At 44.5% G+C, this 23,308-nt stretch overlaps 1 protein-coding gene across 5 annotated transcripts in view; it reads left to right on the top strand.

Moving 5' to 3' along the window:
• AFF2 (ALF transcription elongation factor 2) overlaps positions 1-23,308 on the top strand; it is a 453,109-nt gene that overhangs the window by 256,406 nt on the left and 173,395 nt on the right. For all 5 annotated transcript variants that reach the window (XM_087859684.1, XM_087859681.1, XM_087859683.1 and 2 more), the window contains exon 4: positions 17,399-17,443. In XM_087859684.1, coding sequence (XP_087715810.1) covers positions 17,399-17,443 — 45 coding nt within the window. The remainder of the gene's footprint in view (positions 1-17,398; positions 17,444-23,308) is intronic.

The raw sequence follows: 23,308 nt of genomic DNA, 5'->3' as shown, positions 1-23,308 counted from the left end.
GGCTTTGAAAAATTTAGCTTTGAAATTCCCTCATGGGGGACCCATTTTGCCATTAGATTCTCAGTTGTGGGCCAATATCTATCTATTCTATATACACTCACATACATATTTCATAGCTGCAGAGAGAAACACTGAATTTTCAAATTCAGAAATCCACAGCAGGTCAATTCAAGTTTTTCTTTTTTTAAAAAAACTTTCACTCCTGAATGACTTGTCTTTATTCAACAGGCTCCACATAATCTTACTTCTGGTTTGATTTAATTTGTTATGTACCAAGAAGAAATGCCACCAAATCCTCTCATGGCCATTTTAATCAGCTTCTCTTTGAGATCCTTTGAAATAGCCCATTAAGCTACACATTGTACTTTGTATAGAGTAATTTGAAGCGACTGCATTGGCCGTAGGAGTTGTGAATGCAAAGAAATCATCATGATACCTTGTTTACCCTACAGAGCTGGCGTATATAATCTTATGCTCATCGGAACAATGGGGAAATTGCGCTTTTTGAACTGCAATGTGTATGTGCACTGCGTTCTGTTATATTGGTACAACACAGGAGTTTTGCAAAGTGAAAATGATTAACACAACTTTAATAAGGGCTACTACATACCTTACTTTTCAGTAATATTTTTTTTCCTCATACAATGGTTAAAAACACGGGTTTAGGGGTGCCTGGGTGGCTCAGTCGTTAAGCGTCTGCCTTCAGCTCAGGGCGTGATCCCAGAGTCCTGGGATCGAGCCCTGTGTCGAGCTCCCTGCTCCGCTGGGAGCCTGCTTCTTCCTCTCTCACTCCCCCTGCTTGCGTTCCCTCTCTCGCTGGCTGTCTCTCTATCAAATAAATAAATAAAATCTTAAAAAAAAAAAAACCCACGGGTTTGAAGTCATACAGAAATGGTTTTCTATCTTGGCTCTATCACATGTTAACTGTGTGACCTTGGGCAAATCACTTAACCTCTCTGAACCTCACTTTCATCATTTACAAAATGGGGATAATAATATATATCCTAGGTTTTGTTGGCATTATAGTTTGCATTTTTGCACCCTACCATTAAGTCAATCTACTGGTGAAGTGTTCAGCTGTGAAAATCATCACGTAAGATGCCCTCGCCAGGATGGTCTGCATATAGCATTCAGTGGGCCTTGGGGGCAGCTGTCAGCAAGTGTTCACTCTAGAGTCTAGACGGACTAGGCCTGGAGGTTGCTCTCAGTCCATAGGTTGGTTGTAGGTTTTGTGTGAATGCCTGTTGTTCACAGAAATGCTTGCGGGGCACTTGCATTGGGCCGGGCTCATCCTTGAGCTTACTTAATCTCCATGACCACACTAGGATGTAGGCATATGAAGGATCGTTTACAGGCATGGGACGTGTACCGATGCACGTTGCTCCAGAAATTAACAAATACTGTTATTTTCTGCACTTAAGTCAAAATGTACAAAATGGGTTTATTCATCTAACCTTCTCTTCTCAACACTTCCCATTTCCTGTCTCTTTGCTTTGATTGGTTCAGGTATTCAGACCAAACATGGTGCTGTGGAAGCCAAGACAATGACCATGACCACTATACCCCTCTAGCCAGAGAATCTAAGCAGGAGCTTTGGCCTATTGCCCAACACACCTGGCTCGAGACAGAGCTGGACTCTGACTATCTGATAATCCAGCCTCTGGTGGTGCTGTGGGGGAGGGCACCAGACACGGCTTTCCCAGATGTCTTTCATCACAGTCTTAACAACCACCATGGCATCACACTATTTAAAATGTAAAATTTTTGAAGAGATATTCCATTTAGATACTGTTTTCAGGGGTAAGGCAGGCACTTCTCTCCCCACCGCCCCACCACTTCCCAGCAGAATACAGAGGGAACTGTGTAAATAGATCAATTAGATCTTCCAGAAGAAGCTTGAGTAGAGCTGCTTTAGTTGTTTAATGGAACTGAAGTGACTTGAATCGAATCAAATGGAATCATGAGGTAATGAGTCCTCTATCACAGGGATTATGTAAGTTAGTGATTGTATAATATCACAAAAACTTGACCTTTTCTGTCTGATGGAACAGCGTTTAGCTCCAGTCCTTCCGTTCACCTGGCTGTGTGACGTTGGGCCAATTCTTTTACCTCTCTGCACTTCATTGGTTCTTAGTTTTAAAATGGGCCACATGTTAGAAGGTTGGAGTATATAACCCCCGGGTCCTTTCTCTGACAAGAGTATATTGTGAGATGAACGTGTCCGTTACTAGACAAGCAACTGAGAAGTATTCCATTGAGAATTAAGTTTGCAGGTGACGGATGGCTCATGTATCATTAGAGCGTTGTTTCATTTATTACCCACTCCTTCTCCTCCCTGCTCTCTGGCAGACTTAGGAGATCACGGTCAGACTGTGAATGCTTTGGACCAAGGGCCTCCACCGTACCTGGAATGGCTGTCACGGGCGGTCCTTTTTCAGAGTGCCCATCTTACTCCAAGAGACCAAATTTGTAAAGATAGAAAGGTTGCCCCTGCCAGCGCTATTTGCCTCCTTCCCCATTCCTCGAATGGAACAATGAAAGGTGAGGGGTATGTTATGTTGAGTGAGCAAGTGTCTTTCTTCACTCCAGCCTCCGCCAGGCACCGGTAAACTCATTTCGCCACATATTCATGACTTCTCAAATCAAGATTGGCCGTGACTGTTCTTGGGAAGACAGTTTTCTTGGCATATTTGGACTGCCCATGAACCTGTAGGGATTTCCTTCAGTCAGATGTAAAATGGTCGAGACGTGGAAGCCAAAGGAGGAGCAAAGTAGAGTAGCGAGGTACTGAACCTGAGGCCTCAATGCTTAGCAACTTAGGGGGCCTGCCTGGAGGAACAGGTTGGTCTATGGGTGACGACAGCAGGTACTCTTCAAAGCATGGACTCAGATTCATGATGGTACGGGTGATGGACCTTCAAGATGCTCTTCTTCTTCTCTCAGGTTTTCAACATGCCATTTCATAGACCACCATCGGTGGTCTTTTTCCCGTTTCTGTTGATGGTCTGGAATTTGTAAGAACATTTTCTGCTCTGTCACAGAGATAAGTGTCCTCTCATCCCAGAAGGGAACCTTCATCCAGTCCATGAACTTGGCTCCTGAATTCCTGTGGCTTTTGTGGGAGCTCTGTGAGTCTATGTTTATAGACCAGCAGCATGAAACGATGCCACCAGGAAGCTGTTCTTAAGAGTTTTGAATTAAGGGGTTAAGATCTTCACCTTACGGATTTAGGAGATCTCACTTGGGGTTAAATTATTGTTTACAGAGAAGAGAAACTGAGAATCTTGAAAATGCTAATTGGAAAGCTGATCATTACAAAATAGATGTTTGATGCCGCTAAAAACCTAGTAGCATCCTGATAAGGTGTCACACTTGCCTTTGGAGCACAGATTGTAAAACAAGGCAAAACACTTAGAAATCAACAAAATGTGTTGTATAGGTACCTACATGCAAGGCCAGATCATTTCAAGACTGGCGTGACCACAATGAATTTTTATTTCCAGTATGCCCTCAGCCCAGGGCCTTTTGGGTACCCAGCTAAATGCACACTAAGTATTGGTAATTGCATCGTTTAAGTCGGCGTATTGCTTTCGATTTTAAAAGTCCCCCTTCTTTATGATAATCCATTTGGATGAAGAATGCCCTTAAACTGATTCTAAAGATCGTCAAATAACACTTTATAGTGTAATATATATTGGTGAGTTTATTTATCTTGAGTTGGGAGCTTTTATAGATTCCAGCTATATGTCTTCGCCACAAATCTTATTTTTTGTGCTCATGGCATCAGTGAGAATAAATGGAAGTTGTGGAGTCTGTGAAGGCCACTGGAGGGGATTTCCCAATCTCCTAATATATCAGTGTCTCTTCGTGTCTGTTTCTGATGGGGTCCAACAGCAGGTCAACATCCTTAGGTAAAGAAAGTCTTCCTCAGAGTGAGCAGCAGTCATTGAAAGTAAATTAATGAAAGCCAGCAACTGCTGATCTCTTTGACAAGAAAGAATTCTTGCTGCCAACATTTAGAAACCACTAGAAGTGGTCTCCATTGGAAACCAGGTTTCGACTTTCTGCCCTGGGCTGCCAAAAGTATTGCAGTAGAAAATGCGAAAGTAAGTTGAACTTTGAATTATAATTTCAATGACTGTCTAGTGAAATGGATTCGTGCTCTGGCACTACACCTTTGAGGCTCTGGGTTGATTCGCATAAGATAAAAATCTGTCTGGTCTGACAGTCGAAAAGGTCACAGGCACACTTGATGTCTGGTGGTCTCAGCACATTCCCAAATCTTGATTAAAAAAGAAAGATTTAGGAACTATTGTGGGATTTTTCAAAATAATCTGTTCAAACAGAGCCATTTCTACATGTTTTGGCTTCAAGTTTGTTGACTTAGCCAAGTATAGATTATATTTTCACTCCCATTTAGCAATCACCTCTAACTCAATGAGAAGATCTCACAGGATTGAGGCACTTTGGCTTTGGGGCCAATATATTATTTTTAAAAATGGCATCTAATTGTCACTGTGGTCTCCCTGATAATAAAAATCAAACTGTTCACATTTTAAATGCTTCCACTGAAGCTCTAATGCATAGTGTCTGTCTGTTTCCATTTTGAAAGTATTTGCTGGAATGGCTTGACATTTTTACTTCTGTAGATCACGTGGGCTCTACACCTTTGAGATTGATAGCTCTTCATTTTAGATGGGAGACTTCTTTTCTTATATATAATCTGGTTTTTTTTAATTTTATTTATTTATTTTAAGTAATCTCTATACCCAGGGTGGGGCTCGAACTCACAATCCCGAGATCACAAGTCATATGCTCTTCTGGCTGAGCCAGCCAGGCGCCCCTAGATTGGAGACTTCTATTAACGAGAGATCAACTGATGAATACAAGTTGAAGTTTTGAAACTAATTTGCTTTGGACCACAGACTGATAGACTTGTCTTAACAGATTGGAGTCACTTTCGAGACTGGATTCTAGGCCAGCCCCTTTGTTTTATATCTGGAGAAACTGTGATTGGCCAGAGTGCTGCAGTTGCTACCTGTCCAAATGTGTTCTCATAGTCAAAGTTAAGGTCACGTCTCACTTCCTTGCCTGACTACCCCAGATCCGCAGATAGTTCTCCCTTCTGTGACTTCCTGTTATAAGTATTGCCAAAGCCATTCATCTGTCTTCTTTTATTTTTATTTTTTTAAAGATTTTATTTCTAAGTAATCTCTACTCCCAACGTGGGGCTTGAACTCACAACCCCGAGATCAAGCATCACAAGCTCCACCAACTGAGCCAGCCAGGTGCCCCACATCTGTCTTTCTTAAAAGCAGGATTGCCACAGAGTCTGGGATTTCTAGGATAGTCCTGGTGTGAAATAATCACTTTCATTCTTCCTGTATTAGATATTCTGGAAATTCGCATATTTGGTCACCCAAGCCATGCCACCCAAACCGGCTGTCATACTCACTCAAAGAAAAATCCTCCTGCCCGTGTGCCTGGTTCAAGGATCCGAAAATACGTGCTAACTAGCACTGTCCTTACCATTTTAGCACATGCTCCCTGTGGACAGTCTTTTATCATTGGCATTTTACTGAATTTCCCATAACGCCCAGTGCAGTGTCCTGTGCAGAGTGGGAATGCAATGTCTATTTTCCATTCAGGACGATTTTCTTAACATGGACAGAGTTTTTCTAAACTCCCAAGTTTGGAAGATCTCCAACACACTGGTTCAGGAGTAAGTCTGGTTATCTCACTGAGTGTATTTTATTTGTATCAGTAATGTGTTGTAATTGTACGTGGAATTATAAACACCTGCCAGGTGTCTGTTTATCCTGCAGACTTTCACAGCTGAGAAGTAACCAATCCTGGGTTTTCATGCGGATGTGAGAGAAGCGAAGATCATTGGTGCCCTGTGTACGCTGTCCACGTTAATTGGCATAAAGCGCTGGGCTCCATAAACCATGGTCCACCATGCACCACTCCCTCTTTGGTCTTCGGTGTATGACGCAATGGGCTCAAGATGCACCACAGAGCGGGCCCACGCTTAATGCCGCAGACCCTTTCTTTATGACGCTGTGTCAAGGGTCTGTGTTTGCAGAGTGATTTTCTGGAGAAGTGCCATGCCCTTCCATGAGCCAAATGTTTCAGAGTGTCCCATAAATGCTGGGAAGATGGGGCCTTGGGGCCATCTCTCAAGCTAACTGGAGATACTAAGTAAGGCCCAGGGGAAGTTTAAGAAACAGGAACTTCTTGTATTTGTTCTATTGATTTTTCTGCCAACAAAAAAGTGTGACCAGTTGTGGTGTTTTCAAATAAAAGCCTCAGGAATAATGTCCAGTTTCCGAGAGCGGTCTCCTGGACACGCATGCAGGTGCATTTGGGGGAAGGCTGGATGGAGCTGGAGACAGGTCCTGGTGCCAGTTCACCTAACAAAGCAGGAAGGGTAAGGGCCAGGATTGCCAGTCATTATTTATAATCAAACAATGGGGTAATTTTACCAACTCTCTGTTCTCAAATATGAGACTATCTTCCTGGTAATCAAACTATTACTCTGACACAGTTTACTTATCAGGAGACCAATTTGCAATTGTGACCTGAAAATGGAGGCTGTCTTTCAATTCATTTGAATTGCAAACAGGGTAGACAACCTATAGCTACTGTGGCATATTTTTTAAAGCAAAATCAGGCACCTACATTGACCTCCTATTTACATTTCTTTGAGAAGAAAAAAAATCGCATAAAAGCTATCAAGAAACACATTTCACAGCAGGCAAATTAATTGGTTTTACAGTATTTGAATGGAGGGTTTGTCAAATAAAACATGCCGTGACAGTTAATAGTGTCATTTAGAGCCAGAAAATTATTGGCTTATTTGTTATTGGATAAAAGGAAGGCAAACATTTTGTATTAGGAAGTTTTAATGTGTTTAAAATCCTCATTAGGGATTAATGGACATGCTTGCTTAGCATAGCGCCTCATTAATTTGGGGCTAAACAGTTACTTCTGTGTTTCAATCTCAGTGTTGTTTCTTAACATTTTTTTTTACTTCTCTTTAATTAGATCTTGCGTTTGAGTTTGGTCTCTACACCATTGGAGATGTAGAATTAATTAATGAGATTTATAAATCTAATGGAAGTGAGTTATTCTTAGCTATCGTTTCATTTTAGCGAGCAGCGAAGCCACATGTAAGTGGGCGCAGATCTAAGAGATTTCAGAAGTATAGAAAAAAATGTGAACTTCCCTGAATATATTTAGCAGTGTCACTTGGCATTAATAGATAAAAGTGTTTTAATTAGAGTTATAAATAATAGGGGAGCCGGCAAGGACTCAGTCCCCATGCGTGCGGCTTGTTCTTTGGGATCATGGCTGTCGGAGAAGAGCAACTGTAACTTTTTCTGTGGAACTGCGGTGTCATCCGCTGGCAATTAAGACGATCCTAAGTGCAGGGTTTAGAGAGTCAAGGAGGCGCCAGGTTCATTAGGGGTTAGTCTGAAAGTGGAGCCACTTATGAACTTATAAAGCCTGTTCCGCTTACATGGCTTTAGGGAAAATTTAGCTAGAAGAAAATCCAACTGAAATCTGGGTTTCTCGTTTTGAAGCAGACGTTTAAATCATTAGCTATGTATTTAGAAGAAAACTGAAGTGGCTCCTTTAGGGCGAGGGATTGTGAATGTCAAGGAAAGACCTTCATTTTCTACAAGTTTTTTAAGAACTATGAGCCAAAGATAGGTATTTAAAAGGTTCTTTTATAAATGGGGTTACAGCACTTAACTGAAGACCCCATAAGATGCCTGTGGCAATGTCTTCAGAAGCTACCAGAAAAACCTGAGCCCCTCCTTCAGTTTTTTCTGCCCCAACAAGGAAGTCCTTGTATATTTAGAAACCATAAATGCTTTTGAAGAACTTGTCAATCCTGGGTATATTAGAAAAGATTATCGTACTTTAAAATATTTCATGCTAATGATCACGTGATAAATGTTTGCTTAAATGCGAAATATTTAAATAATGTAAAACAGCTCATCTTTATACCATTTGGAAACTCCTCCCTTCCAGTGTTGTATAGGAATGATCTCTCTCAGGAGGCTGTGGGTTAATCGAGTTCTCTGCTTCCCTAGAGACAGAGTTGAATTCATTTAGCCCCCGAGAAGAGATCCTCAAGCCCTGTGGCCATATTTGGCCCTGGGCTTAATTTCCTCTGGCCTTCTGGGTAATATTATGGGCTTCACCACTGTGGGGTCCCAGAAAATCATTACCCCTGCTCCTGGGCTCTCTGCTTGTTTCTGGCAGAATAAAGCTTCTCACAGATTAGAGCAGTGGGAGAACTGTGAACTGTGGGTAATTAGCTAATCATTGTTGGAAAGGGCAGTACTAATAGTGGGGAGCAGAGTGTCATCTTCTAAATCACCGGAGCTACTTGGCCTCCAGCTCTCTCCTTTCCCCCTGCCTCCTCCTTCCTTTATCTCCATACTCGGGGTAGGCACAGAGTCTCCTGTGTTTCCCGCGTAGCTAGCTAGCTCTTTCTCTCTCTCCCTTCAACATCGCCAGAGAGTTCTGTTAGACTTCCCTAGCAAATCCATGTTCCTGTTCTCCAAGACAACTATTTCCCGCCTTTCCTTTCTCTTTGCATTTCCAATAAGCACCCCCCATTCTTAGCTGATGACCTTGCCGCCTACTGCAAGGAGCAGAATAGATACAATCAGACAAGTACCGCCACATCTTCCCGTCTTTAATTGCTCCAACCCAACTGCTTATGTATCTAGATACTCTGCCTTCCCTCCTCTTACAATGGAAGCAGCGTCCAGAAGTATCCATGCACCTATTTCAGGCCGTCCTCTCCAATTGTGTCCCGATGCGCTCTCTCCTTCTCAAGGACTTTGCTTTTATAACCATCCACTCTCTCTTTTGCAACACTTTCCCCCCCTCCACCCATTGGTATATAAAATGCCTTAATATCATCCCTCTTAAAAAAACAAAGAAAAAACCTTGACCTGGCCGGCATCGCATCACAACTTCCTCTCCCCCGATTTGTCTGCTCCCTTTCACAGGAGAAATTGATTATTCACTCTCTCCTCCCATCCTCCCACTCCCTCCTCCACACATTCCAGTCAGCTTCGAGCTCACAGCGTGCCACTGAAACAGCTCTGACCAAGGTTGCCCATGACCTAGACCTTGCCAAACTCAACCGCCGAGTCTGCATCCTTATCTTACTTAATGGCCACTTTCTCTTTGAAGCGCTTTCTTCTCTACGTTTCTGGAACACTGTGCTACTTGATTTTCCTCCCGCCCCCCCCCAGCCCCTCCTAGGAATTCATGTTGGGCTTTGGAATACGTGGCACGTGATAGATCACATGCTATGCGGTAGGGAATGTGGACTCCTAGCAAGAGAGTCTGCAAATGGTCTTTTGTAAATGGTTTTCAGGTTCATGTTAGGACGACTAAGGTGGGAGACCAGTTTCACAGGTAAGGCGCACAGAATGTGTGCTGTGTGTTCTATGTGACTTGTTACGTAAGGGCTGCCTTCTTAATTATGTTGGTATTGATTGGTCTAAACATTAGTTTGCCTCTCCCATGCATTTAAAAAGCATCAGCAGGGAAAGAGAAAATGTATTTGGGATTTGATAGTTGTCATCCATGCCCCATGGAGAAAATAGTCCATGGATAGGAGATAGAGAATAGAATGTCAAGAAGTCTACTGCTCTGTAGAATAAAATATATGTAACGTAACAGAATAAAATAGAAGATGAATAAAATTACAAAATCCAAAAGATACCCAAGAGATCATCTCACCTGGTAAGGGTCCAAGACAAAAGTTATTCTGTGGCAAAATGGGAACTATAAGAACAATGGTATGTGTGAGCGTGTTTGATGTTGGTATGTGTTTGCTGTCATGTATTTTGAAGAACCTGTCACGTATTTGGAGATTGTACCCCTCCTACCTTTTAGATATTGTTTTCCTTGTGGCCTTTCGTGGCCAACGAAAAAGTTGGTTATCTTATGTAGATCTCTGATTTTTTTTGTGATGTTTATGCGAGGTACAAAACATTAGGAACTTGCCATATATTCCCCTGCCTTTGTCGTAGAGGCTGGAGAGCGATGAAGTGAATTGTCCCAAACCACACAGCTAATTAGTGGTGGAACTTGGACACGAAACTGTTTCCTGTCAGTATGTTTTTCTTTTGCTACTTTATAAGATCATAGTTAGCAGAAAGCGAGATGGCTGCCTTGCAGGGGTTTAGCTGCTGGAGACTATGAGAATTTGCTGTGATCGTGGAGCGGTTAGGAGTATATGGACACTCTAAAAACTCTAACATTTATTCTTTAAATGACCAAGTTCAAAAGTGAACTTGCTTCTCGGCAAGTCTTCTGGATGTGTGTAGATCATGCGTGTTGGCCTTGTTAACAGCAGCTATTGACAGAGTTCAGAGGTTGCCTGACGTCACTCCAGTTTGTCCATCTGTAGTCTTACAGTTTCCTCTTTTACTAGAAGAAGTTACAGGCCTGCCCACAATTCAGCCATTAACGTGAATGGCAGTGCAGCAGTAGGAATTTAGTGGGGTCAAGATTTTAATTTTAAATGGTTCTTGGTTGCAGTGCCCTAGCATCCCAGACAGGATAGAAATGGGTATCCCGCAGGCCCTGAGGGCTCCGACGCATGCCTAGAAATCTCCAAAGGAAGGGACCGTGGCTAGAAGGCCTGTGGGTTATAGGACAGGCACCAAGAGCCAGTGGAAGTCTAAGAGCACAGGCAGGAAGGGGCAAGCGATGGAGGCCAGAGACTGGGAGGCTGGCAGAGAAAAGTAGGGTACACCTTAAGTGTGAGCAGCACAATTAAGGAATCTAGGCGTACAGCCTTGAGAATGTGTAAGCAGGGGTCTGGCCCTGGGGCACCTGGGCGGCAGACACAGTGGCAGCAGCCAGCATGACCTCACTGCCCAGCCCAGGTGACCAGAGGAATGAGGGGTGGGTGGCCAGGCACTTCCAGATAGGCTCTTGGTTTTTGAGGGCAATCTTTCTAGATGCCTTATTTTTCTTTAAGACTATAACCCTGCTCCCCATTTATAGCTCACTCTTCTATAGAAACTAGTTATTACACCAAATAAATGAACAGTGAGCTAATGGCTATTCAGAGCCCACTGAATTAAGTACTCTTCACTTGAAATTCCATCTGCCATTAGGTCCTCTCAGCTGATGATGGGCCTTTTCTGCATATGCATCCTGCCCTTGCCCATGCCTAATGTAATCAGGGACGAGATGTCCTCATAATGAAGCACAATGCCCGCCCCTCCCCCCCACCCCCCACTCCCCCTTGTCTCTCTGTTGTCTTACCCCCTCAAGTTCCCTCTCCAGCTTCCTTTGTCGTCTTTAGGGAGAGCCACCAGATGGAGCAGCAGCCCGAGACTCCTTATACATTGGGCCCCTCAATAGGCTTTTATAATTAGTGACCTGCATGGGATGTCTTAGGGGCCAGTTTACAGGGGGGCCGAGCTGTCTCCTTAGTGGTCCCAAGTGTCAAGGTGCCGACGCCTTGCCACGCACCTTAGAGGCAACTTGGGAGAGAAGTCGGAGAGGGGGCCTATGCTGTACGTCTCTACCACGTAACTGTTCTAGGAGTGTATTTTGTATTCCCCTCCTATAGATAGGGAAACAGAGACGCAGAGAAGTTCAAGTATCTTGCCCCAGTTCACAAAGCAAATTAAGTATCAAAGCTGGGATTAAAATCCAAGTCGGTCCAGCTTCAAAGAGCATATTCTTTTACCTACCCCTTGATGCCCCCAGAAAATATAGTAAATTATCTCATTTATTTGCTCAAATAAATAAAATGTACTTGCACTCACTGCCTCTTTAGTTTTGATGCCATGGAAGATTCTAGACAAAGGGTCATTTTTTGTAGTTGGCCCGAAATGGCAAGTACATTAAATTCCTTTGATCTTCATGCTCTACTTTTCGTTTCTTCTTTTCTTAGAGGTAACAGTGACTACTAGCTTATTTTACATGGGGTATCTGGACCGTGTGACTCTCTTCAAAATGGGCCAGAAGCAGTATTTGAAAGTAAACTCCAAGTCTTTGGACACCCAGGCCTTTAGCTGTATTAAAAAGAAACTGGAAGATGAGCTGGTTGGCTGTACCACGTAACCGTTGTGAAATCTTTTTTGTTTTGATTAAAGTTCTATTACCTGAGGACTTCTGTCGGCAGCTTATGTAATATTAACTGTTCCTGTTTAATCATGGCCTCATGAATACCAACTAGAATAGGGACAGGTTAAGGTGAGGCAGGAAACAAGGGACTGGGTTTGTAGTTTTCCAAATTAGAGACGCAGGACTCCCTAGATGGGGTGGGGAGATAAAGGGATCCCCGGGCGCATGCAAATCAGAACTTCAGAGGCTGCTGCCCCTTGTTTTTACAAATGACCAACCATGGGGATTAAAAATTTTAAAAAGCCGGCAAACTCATTTGGTAGTACAATATTATAACCTGACGTTTCATTCTATTAGTAATGCCGTGTCGGGGGAGCTCTGTGCCCAATAAATCAATCATGGGGATAAGTGTGGCAATTTGTTAATGAAAATACAAACGGAATTAGTTCAGAAGCTGCCGTGGCTGTCAGTCATGCATGTTGTTTGACTGGGCCGGTAGCATGGTATTTGGTGTTAGCGGCGTGTCACTCTGTGTCACTCGCATTTGTTAGGGAAACGCGAGCATTCGCCGGCAATTAGGCTTGTGATTTTTGAGTTTTGCTTCGCGAAGTCTTTGTCAAGGTGGAATATGCCTGGAATCGTGGGCTTTGATTGCCAGATATTGTGGGACAACCTCAGGGTGCTTTCAGGGGAAAAAAAAAAAAAGAATGACCCTTCTTTTCTCGCAGTCCCTTAATAATAATGTACTGACAGGCATGCACTGAGCTGCCCCCCCTCCCGGTTAACCATGTGATGATCATTATTCTTTTAATGTTTTACATTAATCTCCATGTTTTCTATTAGGCTAGCTGCTGCTTATGTCTCTCAATGCCACAATCAGGGTATTTTTGATATCTTGTATTACCCTAATCGCCAAGAAGTATGCTACAAACTGATTAATTCTAGAATGATTAAAACATCCTATGCAATTCATTTATTGTTGCTGCAGTTAATTGAATATTTGATGATTTAAAGGTACCCTCGTTATTTCCTAAGATATGTATTTATCACCAGCCAGATGATCTGTGCGTGGTCTCTCTGTGGCTACATGGGGTGGCAGCCGGCACTGTCACGTGCAGAGAGGGTAGGCACTTGTGAGGGCTCTCAGTCAACTCCCCACCTGCCCACCGTGTGTGTGCCTGCCTTGCCTGGCCCTCAGAGGACCGCATCCGTGCCCAGCCGGAGAGGGTCGTCCGGGGCCAGGCGGGAGAGCACAGGCTCCCCTGCGCGGCGTGCAGCCTGCTCTCTGCTCCAGGAGGAGGGGGCGGAGAGGGGGATGCAAAGGACGCCGCGGCTCTGAGTGGCTAACTTGCGCTTTGTGGACTATCTGAATGCTCAAGAGTGGATTGAAAGAGAGGAGAAGGTGGCTCGGGAATTAAGCAGCAGCTTGGCAACTCGGCGGGCAGCAGTTCTAATCCCAGTGTCACCACTAGTTCTCTTAGTCTCCTTTACCACCTGTCAGAGTGAATGCAGAAGTACTGCAAGAGGGGCGTGTGTGTGTGTGTGCATGCGCGTGTGTGTGTGTGTGTGTGTGTGTGTGTGTGTGTGTGTGTGTGAGAGAGAGAGAGAGAGAGAGAGAGTGGGGGGGAGTGCCACTGGGCAAAATTCTGGGGCTGAGCCCCCGCCTCAGTGCAGCTGTCTGCAGTGTGCAGAGTGACCCCCCGGCGTGCCGCTCCGCGGGGTGCTCAGAGACTGAAGTGGCCTCAGGTGGCTCCACCACTTCTCGGCCATGTCAGATCCCTGGCCTCTCACTCCCATGTGGAGTGAGGACTACAGTGGGGACCTCGGCGGCTGGGAGCTTCTGTCGGACATGGCTCTGTCCGAGAACCCGGTAGGTACCCTCTCCCCGCCAGCTAATCAGACCTCCTGTTCCGTATTGTCTGTTTCCCGTGTAAATGTTTGTCTTCCCAATTTGCGTGGAGTCTTGAAGCCAGAAATTATGTTGTCTTCAGTGTCTTCAAACCCTCCCCCTTGGCACCATCCTGAGCACAGTGTGAGCTCAATCAGGATTTGTTGTCTAAAGAAATAAATGGGAGAACTGATGAATAGGCGGTCGGGCGGTGAATACGATCCTATTACCCTTGTCACGACTACCTTACAATGTATGTCCCAGTGGGTCTCTAATTGTTTGTTTTGCCGTCCCATCTAGACATTTAACTCCGAGAGAAAGAGGCCAAGTCTCGTAGCTGTTTGTATCACCAACCCCCCACGCCTGACACTATTCTAGGCGCAGAGGAAATGCTCCACTGCTTAATTCAAAAGCACTCGCAGGGGGGAGAAATATTTGCCGCTCAAATGTAGTTGTGTTGCGGTGGAAACAGCTGTGGGGCAAGGCTAGACGAGTTTGCAGGACCAGTGACTCCATGCCAAGGCTGGATTCTGGGATTTTCTTAAAAAGAAAAACAACCTGAACACTCGGTGTGGACGCATACTTACTTGTCTGCCCTTGTCTGCAGTCCTTCCCCATCCTGAGTGCTAGCGACCCCAAGAAGTCATTATTAGATTTGCTGCAAAGCCCCAGAGTCGACAGCTCTTTCTATTTTGACAGCAGTTCCCCCATAAGGAAAATGGATATTTATAATACCAGGTGTAGGGATGATATTTGCAGTTGGCGAGAGTGAGTCAGGTCTTTCCTGGAAAAGACGAGAAGCCTCGACTTAGTAATAAAGCAGTGAGGAGAACAACAGGACAAGGGGTAATAACCTGGCTCATTGTGTGGGGCTTTGCAGGGTACAAAGCACATTCACATTACTTATTTCATTTGCTGCTCACAGAAACCCTGTGAGATTTGAAAGGAGCGGGTATTATTATGATGGCGATTTTATTTTATTCTACTTTATTTTACAGTTGGGAAAACTGGAACTCATAGGGGTAAAGTTACCAAGTCCTGTTCCCGAGTGGTAGGGCTGGAACTCCCACCCAGCTCCGTATAGACCCAGGGGCAAGCGTTCTTGCCGTGTCTGCATATTGCTGATATGTTTTTCTCTGTGGTTGAAAAATTAACATTGTTTTTCTGTGGGAACAAAAAGAGCAAAGACCTTTTTCTGGGAGTGGGACATACATTTTTAGCCCAGGAAGCCCACACGGATAGAATGCAACAATGATATTGAAGATTTAATTCTGCTATAATCATTTTGACCTTTGGCAAAGGTTATTTGTTAGAAGTTCAAGGATTGTCTTGGAAAATACAGTTGCTGCAGCATTGAGCAATGGAATGAGATTGTATCTACTGTTAAAACTAATCCGTTGAGTTCTAATCCTGTGCTATGTGAGACCAGCATCTTCCAGTGTGTGTTCTGCAAACTCTCATTCTATGTGGAATGGTGGTAATTGTGGTTTGGGAAACAAAAATCAGAAAAACTAAAAAGCCAAGAATTCAGTGATCCAGAAAGTTGGGAATGTGTTGGCGTTAAACGGTTAGATAGGTGTCTCCGAGCCTTTAATGCACATAGTGGCTTTCCGTGCGGGGGGTGGATCGCGGTATTTCCCACGCTTATTTGGACAAGGAATCTTTCAGTTTGCACAGCTAGTGCCTGTGGGATGGTCTTGGGTAGCGCTTACCACAGTTTCAGTCCTACGTTGACTATGCGATTCCTCGTATCTACCTTCGTCTTGAGTCTACAAACTCCAAGAGTAAGGAAGCTGTGTCTCCTTTTGCTTTTCATTGTATTTGTGCATAGCAGAAGGCTGGAGGCACAGTCACTGGCCCTCACAAAATTTGTTGAATGAATGAATGCTCTGTGCTGGGCCAAACCTTACCCTGTAGCTCCCTATTGGGAACCTGCATTTAAGGTCCTCTGGGAAGTTGTGCCTGGACCGCTTTCTCAGCCTTTCCTTCTACTGTTCTTTCTACCTAGTACTAGAATATTATTGTGCTGGGAAGGGTGACTGTATAATTTATCATCCAAACTGGGACATTTGTGATGGGGAGAGGAGACACTGTCAATAATTACTCTAGGATAACAGGTGTGAACTGGGACCATACTGGATAATGGACGGCTCCTGCATTACGGGAGACTCTTGCTTAGCTCCCCTGCCCCACTAGAGATTTTAGGCTTCCAAAGCAGGGCCCTTTACATGAAGAAGTTACTGAAGAAATACAGGTTGAAATTAATGCCTGTACAGCAGTGACTTTAATGCTGAATTAAGATTTGCTGACGGTGGTAGCGTGTCTCTTTGCAGGTTGGAGCCATATTCTGTTTCCCATTTCCCCAGATGGAGTTATGCTCATCCTTCAGTCTATCAGAATAACTAGAGGCTTATTCCCTAATCGCCCCCGCGAGAGGTCTGGAATGTATAGTCTCTGTGGCCGTGCTGTCTTTACAGGACTGACCTTTCACCTTCCGAGGCAGTGAATTAAAGAGACCAAATGTTCTTCTTGCCAGAGCTGGCGGGAAGCGGAAGTGACAAATTGCAGTCCTGGAGAGGGGGAAGGTGTGAAGGAGAGAGGGATGTTGGGGGATGCCTGTAACTCACACAGGTGACGTCACACCCAGCAGACCTCTCTCCTCGCTTTGGTGTTCGGCTTCTGGCTTTCACTGATTGTAGAGCCCCTGGAGCATAGAGCCATGTGCTGGACCTGCAGTGAGTCCTTGGGACATTTCTGCAAGTTGCTTGAATTTTGATTGATTAGGAAGATGTCATGCTGGGAAAGAAGGCTCATGGGATTCACTTTGTATGTTTGTGTGATTCTCTGTGCGTACCAAGGCCTGCCTGCCGTTTACACAGGACTTTGAGCCTTGGTGCTTTGGAGAAGAGTTGCAGGCATCTGGTTAGACTCCTTAATTTAAAAAGAACTTAATTCAATCATAGGTGTCCTATAGGCCTTGTCTTTTAAAAATCTGTGATTATTAACAATATATTAAACTCTGGCAGAAGGTTAAATGGGCCTTAAAGATGAGGAGGTCGAGCTCCTTCTTTGGATAGATGAGCAAAGTAAAGCCTGGGTGATGGGGCGGGGGGGGGGGGGACAGCCCAGCCTCCCACAGAACATCAGTGACAGATTGTGTCACTCTCTTTCTGCACCTTGCACTGTGGTCTTCCTGCTTCATGAAAGCAAAATAAAATTGGCCACTAGCAGATACTTTCAGTTTTGTACTTAACAGGGGAAAAGCTCACATTGATAGCTATATTTCCTTTCTTTACAATTTTTTCCTACCGTGTAAAGTATTATACAACGAGCTTCTCTGAGAATAGCTAAATGGTGCTTAATTTTTGTTTGTTTATTTTATTTTAGGTAAGCCTTCCCAGTGATCCAAGCTGTGTTGAAGAAATCTTGCGGGTGAGTTTAAACCTTTATTTCTGTGCCTTTTAATAACGAAGCAATCTATCTGCTTAAGCTGTTTCAAGTAATTACTGTGCTGTTTCTGGGAGTATCCTGATGGGGAATCCTCGCATTCCACTTCAAGACCCTTCTGCTTACACCTCCTGGCTCGTTTCTCACCTGTCCTCTCCCCATCCCTGGCCAAACTCGTCTTGTCTCCCCAAGCTTCTGTTTCATTCTTGTGCCTTTTTGGGTCTTTCTTTTGAGACTCCCCACCTTCTTCAGGAAACTCTCCCTCTTCAAGCAGCCTACCCTAAATCTTGGGCTTTCTGCTCTCTGGGATCTCGAGTCTCAACTTCACTGCCGCCTCCCACACCAACGTGGGTGGAACAGGGTTGTGGGGGCTGTGGCCCATGATGAGGGGGCAAGATGTGGGAGGGTGGAGGGCGGCGAGGCGGGGAGACCTGAGAGTGAAGGCAAGCTATAGCCCCTGTTCCTAATGGGAGGGAGTGTGTGCATAAGAACGGCAGGGAGGCAGCACAGAGTTGCATCTTCCAGAGTAGACGCTTAAAGCAAACACAACGCCAGAGCCCAGCCAGGAAAATGGGTCTCCTGTCTCTGGCTGCTGGCATCATAAGGCAAGGCGACACAGTACGTGAAGAATGGGAGTCGTGGCACCAAGTCCCAGGGCCAGCTCTGCTGTTTGTCACTCTGTGATTTGGACAGAGAACTCCATCTTTCTGAATCTCCATTCCTTGTCTGTGAAACAGGATAATGATACCTGTCCTGATTCCCTTAGAAGCTGCCAAGGGGTCCAGATGCTTATTATTATGATAAATGATGATCAGTGTGGCCATGAGAAAGGCACGCAGGCTTGCTGCCCAGGGCCGAGGACAAGCAGTGTGCCACTGAGAAGTCGCACACCTCCTTGCACTTACCAAAGTGTGGAACTCACCCCCACTGCTGCCTGAGACTCCCCGTGGTGCCTGCCTTCCAGGCAGCCCGGGGTTCCAAGGGAAACTGTGACAGTGCAGCCCAAGGAATAATAAAGAGGAGAGAGCTGTTTATTGTCTGGTTGCCCTGACCACTGATTTCACCAGTTTTCAGCCCAGGAACGTTGTTGCTGCCTATTAAAGAGACGAGTCACATTAATTTGATCAGAGACGAGACCATCTGATTTGGGAGTATACTGGCTACTTAAAAAAAAAGATTTATTTACTTTAGAGAGAGAGAACATGGGGGGGGGGAGGCACAGAGGGAGAGGGAGAATCTCAAGCAAACTCGTGCTGAGCACGGAGCCTGACACGGGGCTCAATCTCACGACCCTGAGATCATGACCTGAGCTGAAACCAAGAGTCAGACGCCCAACCGACTCAGCCATCCGGGCACCCCTATACTGGCTACTTCTGTGAGAGCTCAGGAACCCCTCTGTCATCTCTCCCGGGGTCCAGGGGTTGGGGTGGAGGGTGGGTGGTTGTTGAGAAATCCACCAGTGTGCTGCACCTGGGGACCACAGCTGCCTGCTCCTTCCATTGGACGGAGATGGTCAGATCAACCAGAGACACCAAATCCTTACTAGTGTGTTGGCTGCCTTCCTTAAAGGACGGGAACATGGCAAGAAGCCTCTTGCTCTCTTCCAAATGAAGTCAGCGGTCTTTTCTTAATTCCCAAAGGAATGTGGAACCCATTTCAAAATCAGCACCTAATTGGTCACAATTGGAATCTCTTCAAGAGCGGCCTGGTCCTGGGGCCTGTGGGGCTCCCACACTGCCCGAGCGAGGGGAGCCGGGTGAGCACCTGGCAGAGGCTGGGGGCCCCGGTCCGCTGGAGGAGCCACTTAAGGAAACAACAGAATGTCACTTAAACATGGAAAGAAAAGAAGCAGGTTGCCTTAATAAGCTCGTAAAAGATAGCACCCTTTGAGGAAGTAACAAAAGTCCTTCTGTTCTTGAAAGAGAATCGAGGGAAACGTCTTTTTTTTACTTTGTTTTTTTTTGAAGGGCTATAGATTGTATAGAATTCTGGGTTTTTTTTCAACAGCACCATTAATGAGCGGGCTTTGCTTTAGTGAGGAATGACATGTTTCATTTCCCATGCTTAGAATGAAAGTAAGCATTCTGAAGTTTATGTCCTAAATTTTATGAGTAATTCTTAAAATTTGTATAGCCCAAACAGGTTCATGGTCGTGTTTGCTCGAGGGCAGCCTTCTGTATGGCCGTACTCCCATCTGCCTCCTCCGGGGAGCGGGGGACCTTTTCCCTTCCTCTTTCTCTCCACCTCTCTCTGACACCGGGAGCACTTTTCAGACAAGCCAAGAGCGAGGGTGTAGCTGTGCGGAGGAAGGGGCTCTAGCCCAGGGGTAGGAAGTGCTGGGTCCGTCACTCTCTCGCTGTGTGGCTTCTCGATCTCTTCATGTAGCAAACAGGGGGTAATAACTCACCGTCCCACCCCACTACCCACCTGCAGGGAGAGAATCTTTAAAGCGTGCACACGATTTGCATGGCAAACATGGAGGTCGCCGTCTGTTTGCTCTCTCAACCTCCCCACCTCACTGATTCCCCCCCCCCTTTTTGCCCTCCACAGCCCAGCAGGCTAAGCATGCAAACCCACTTCATCTCACTTTGGGACAGACTTCTTTTATTAACCAACTACAACACGACTGGCCTCTCCCCTCTCGCAGCCCCTCAGTCCCCAGGCAGTGGAAATACTTCTCTCTAATGCATTTTATTTTAGCCTCCTTTTCCAAAATGCTGTTCCAATTCAAACCAGTTGGCTTTCTTTGAAAGCACCTCTCACCATTTCTGTGATCGTGGCCTCAGCTCTCCTTCGGACTTCTCTTTCTTTGTGCTCCTGCGTCTTATACTGTCGTGTGGCCCACCTCCTCTGGTCTTCCAGGGTTGACCTGGCCTGATAGGGTGACCTTATTTTTCCACGGCACATGACTGCCTTTGAAAGCACTTGAACTCCTTTATCTTATTTTGATAATAGGAAACGTGGTGTAGTCCCTAATTATTTCAGGAAATTGAGGCCCGGAGAGGTTATAAATGACCTGTAGCGAGGGGGAAGCTAGTATGCGGCAGAAGCAGAAATGGAACCTGGTCTCCGTTTTGCCCTACAACAAACTGTCCACCGCCCTGTCACAAACCTATGGGGAGAATCTCTGGATTTCAAAATAAAAAATTGCCCCAGATGCTGGCTGACTTAGTTCTGGCCGCTTTGAGCAGGTGTCAGGAATTAATCAATTCTTTCTTCCTACCATTCTTAATATGTCCAAATCTCCCCTCAAATGAGAAAATAATAACAATGACACGTTACTGCCACTCATAAAAAATCGCAGCAGTGTACCACTTGCGCACACGTCACGTACCTCTTGCGACGACCCTAAAACTCTGTGAAACAGCCCCCACGCTAGCCGTTTGAATCCACTCTGATTTCCCCAGCTCCGGTCTCCTTTATGATGAACATTGTGATGGCATCAGCCCCCAATTCCTTTCAGCTGCCGTTACTTCCCTGAATCATACAAATCCAATTACGCCAAAATAATTTCAAGTAGTTTTTCAAACAGGCCAGAAACCACCAGGCTACAGCGCCTCTCCTCCAACGGCCACAAAACAAGCTGTATAGATCCGCTCGTCTTCGCTACTTGTCAAGTACGTTGATGCCTATTCTACGTTTGACAAATCAGAAACAGAAAGGCAAGAGTGGGCCCAGCCCGCGGACCTGCTTCCGTCGGTATTGCCATTCTCTCTTTCGACTCCAGCTACCCTCGAGTCCCAACAGAGATGAAAGCTAACGAGGACTCTGGTGGCCTGCTGCAGTTACAATTCATCCATCAGAGGAGGGACTCCGAAGCTGCTCCTATGTAAATCATATGGGCTGCAGCTTCTCTCCTGAGCTCTACGGGGCTTGGTGGGTCCTAGACTCATCACTTCTGGAAGAGTTAAGCCAAGGAGAGCTGCGTGCACTAAATGCCACTAGCCGAGAAGGGATGCTCAGTGATTATTTGCTTTGCAGTGGTATGATTTATTTGTTCCTTGCAAGAATTTACTTACAAATATCAATAAACTATCAATTAAGTCCTTTCTCGAGTTGAAAATGTAGATAGAGCACTTCTCTTAGCCTTGACGCCGAACAGATTGTGTTTCCTAGCAAAGTACCTTCAGTAGTTGATAATTTCATAGTTTAACATCTGTAAGGGTAATTCACTGTTTATGGGGAATGCTGAATTTGCTAGCTAAGATTTAGGGAACTCGATTTGATAAACTGTATCATCTTACGGATCTCTCCCCACCATATGGATCAGGTTGGTAAACACCGACATGGGTCCCTCTTTCGCATTACGGCATGATCTGTGTTTACAGCATTCTAAATTATGGCAATTCCACGTATTAGGTCTGTGTTTAAGTGTACAGTTTTAGCATGGAAAGATCTTACCAAATAATTACAGAACGACCATGCACGGTATTTGCTATTTTTTTACTTTTAAAAGGGGAAACAAATGAAGAAGCCCTTCTTAAGAACGAGAAAGAAATGGATCAGGGAACAAAATTGGTCAATTATGTCTGAAAGGAAATTTGATTATATTATCATAACTATGCACCATAATCAAGCACCTTTCAGTAGAATTTCTTTGATAAATTTAACCAATAATTAGGCAATTGATTTTATATCCTGTCAAATTAATGTATAAATAATGTTCAAATTGGAATCATGCAAACGATTTTCTGTATAGCAGTCTTAAATACTAGTCCTTCCAGAATGTTTCAAAGAGCATCTATCCTATTCTGATGTGGACTTTTAAAATTATAGTTTCTTGAAATAGTAATGTAGTGTTCCATCCAAAAAAGACAACAATTGCTAAATATAATTTAGACTATAATTAATGTTAACATTGATGGAGTCAAATAAATGAACTAACTACTGATTGCACCCTCTGCTATTCTGATGACTAGCTCTTACCTAATGACATTGGGAAATATGTAAATTTGTCAGCAGGTGAAAATGCCCTTGACTGGGTAAATTATGTGGAGTATTACCTTTTCTGAAGCTAATTCAAAGCACTAATGGACTTAATACGTAGTATGCGTGTGTGAGGTGAGCTATTCATGGGAGCAAATTAGCCCATAAGAGATATTAGCCATTATTTGCCTCCCAGTAATCATTTTCTCTTTTCTCAAACACAAACCAACCCAGAAGAAAGATGCTAAATTTAATCATAACAACTATTATGTGAACAATGTAGGTAAGCCATCCAGTGTGCTTCCAAATGCACTTAGAGCCTGTCAAGCAGTTTAAATATTTTCATGTGAAATCTAGGGGTTTGCAGCTAGTGTATGATGTGAATTTTAAATGATTATACAGACGTCATTGGGAAAATGAGTAACGTGAGTAACGAGGTGACTGGCCCAGTGATTCATGGGAACCTGTCAAACGTGGGACATGTCAGGGAAGAGATGATGTCAAATACCAATAACTTAGCAACTCAGCATTTAGCTGTCCAGGGAGTGAGCAAGAGTAGCCCCTTTAAAATCACCGAGTTGATATATGAGTCTCTATATTTCGTAGGTGTGCTATAAAAATAAGTCTGTTTTCTGACAACCTGTTTTTTTCTGTGAATATGGTGATTTATTATTTTCTAGTGAATTGAATGAAAGCAGGTGAGAATTTAAGCCACGTGTAGAATTTACACCTGCTTTCTGTATCTTGGGTGTACAGAGAGGGTAATGAAACAGTGTATTGGTTTGCCAAAAAGCAGTCTAGGCTTATCTGAAAGAAGTAATAGCTTCCAACTGTTGTTTGAGAACCGGCCTCATTGTCCCAGCTGTGCTAGTAGGATCAGGTTAGCAAAAAAAGAGGAAATGCCAGGATGTTGGCCGTTGCACT

The sequence above is a fragment of the Ursus americanus genome, chromosome X, assembly GCF_024610735.1.
Source record: "Ursus americanus isolate L20-20 chromosome X, mUrsAme1.1.p, whole genome shotgun sequence".
Lineage (NCBI taxonomy): Eukaryota > Metazoa > Chordata > Mammalia > Carnivora > Ursidae > Ursus > Ursus americanus.
This window is presented reverse-complemented; position numbering and strand designations above follow the sequence as displayed.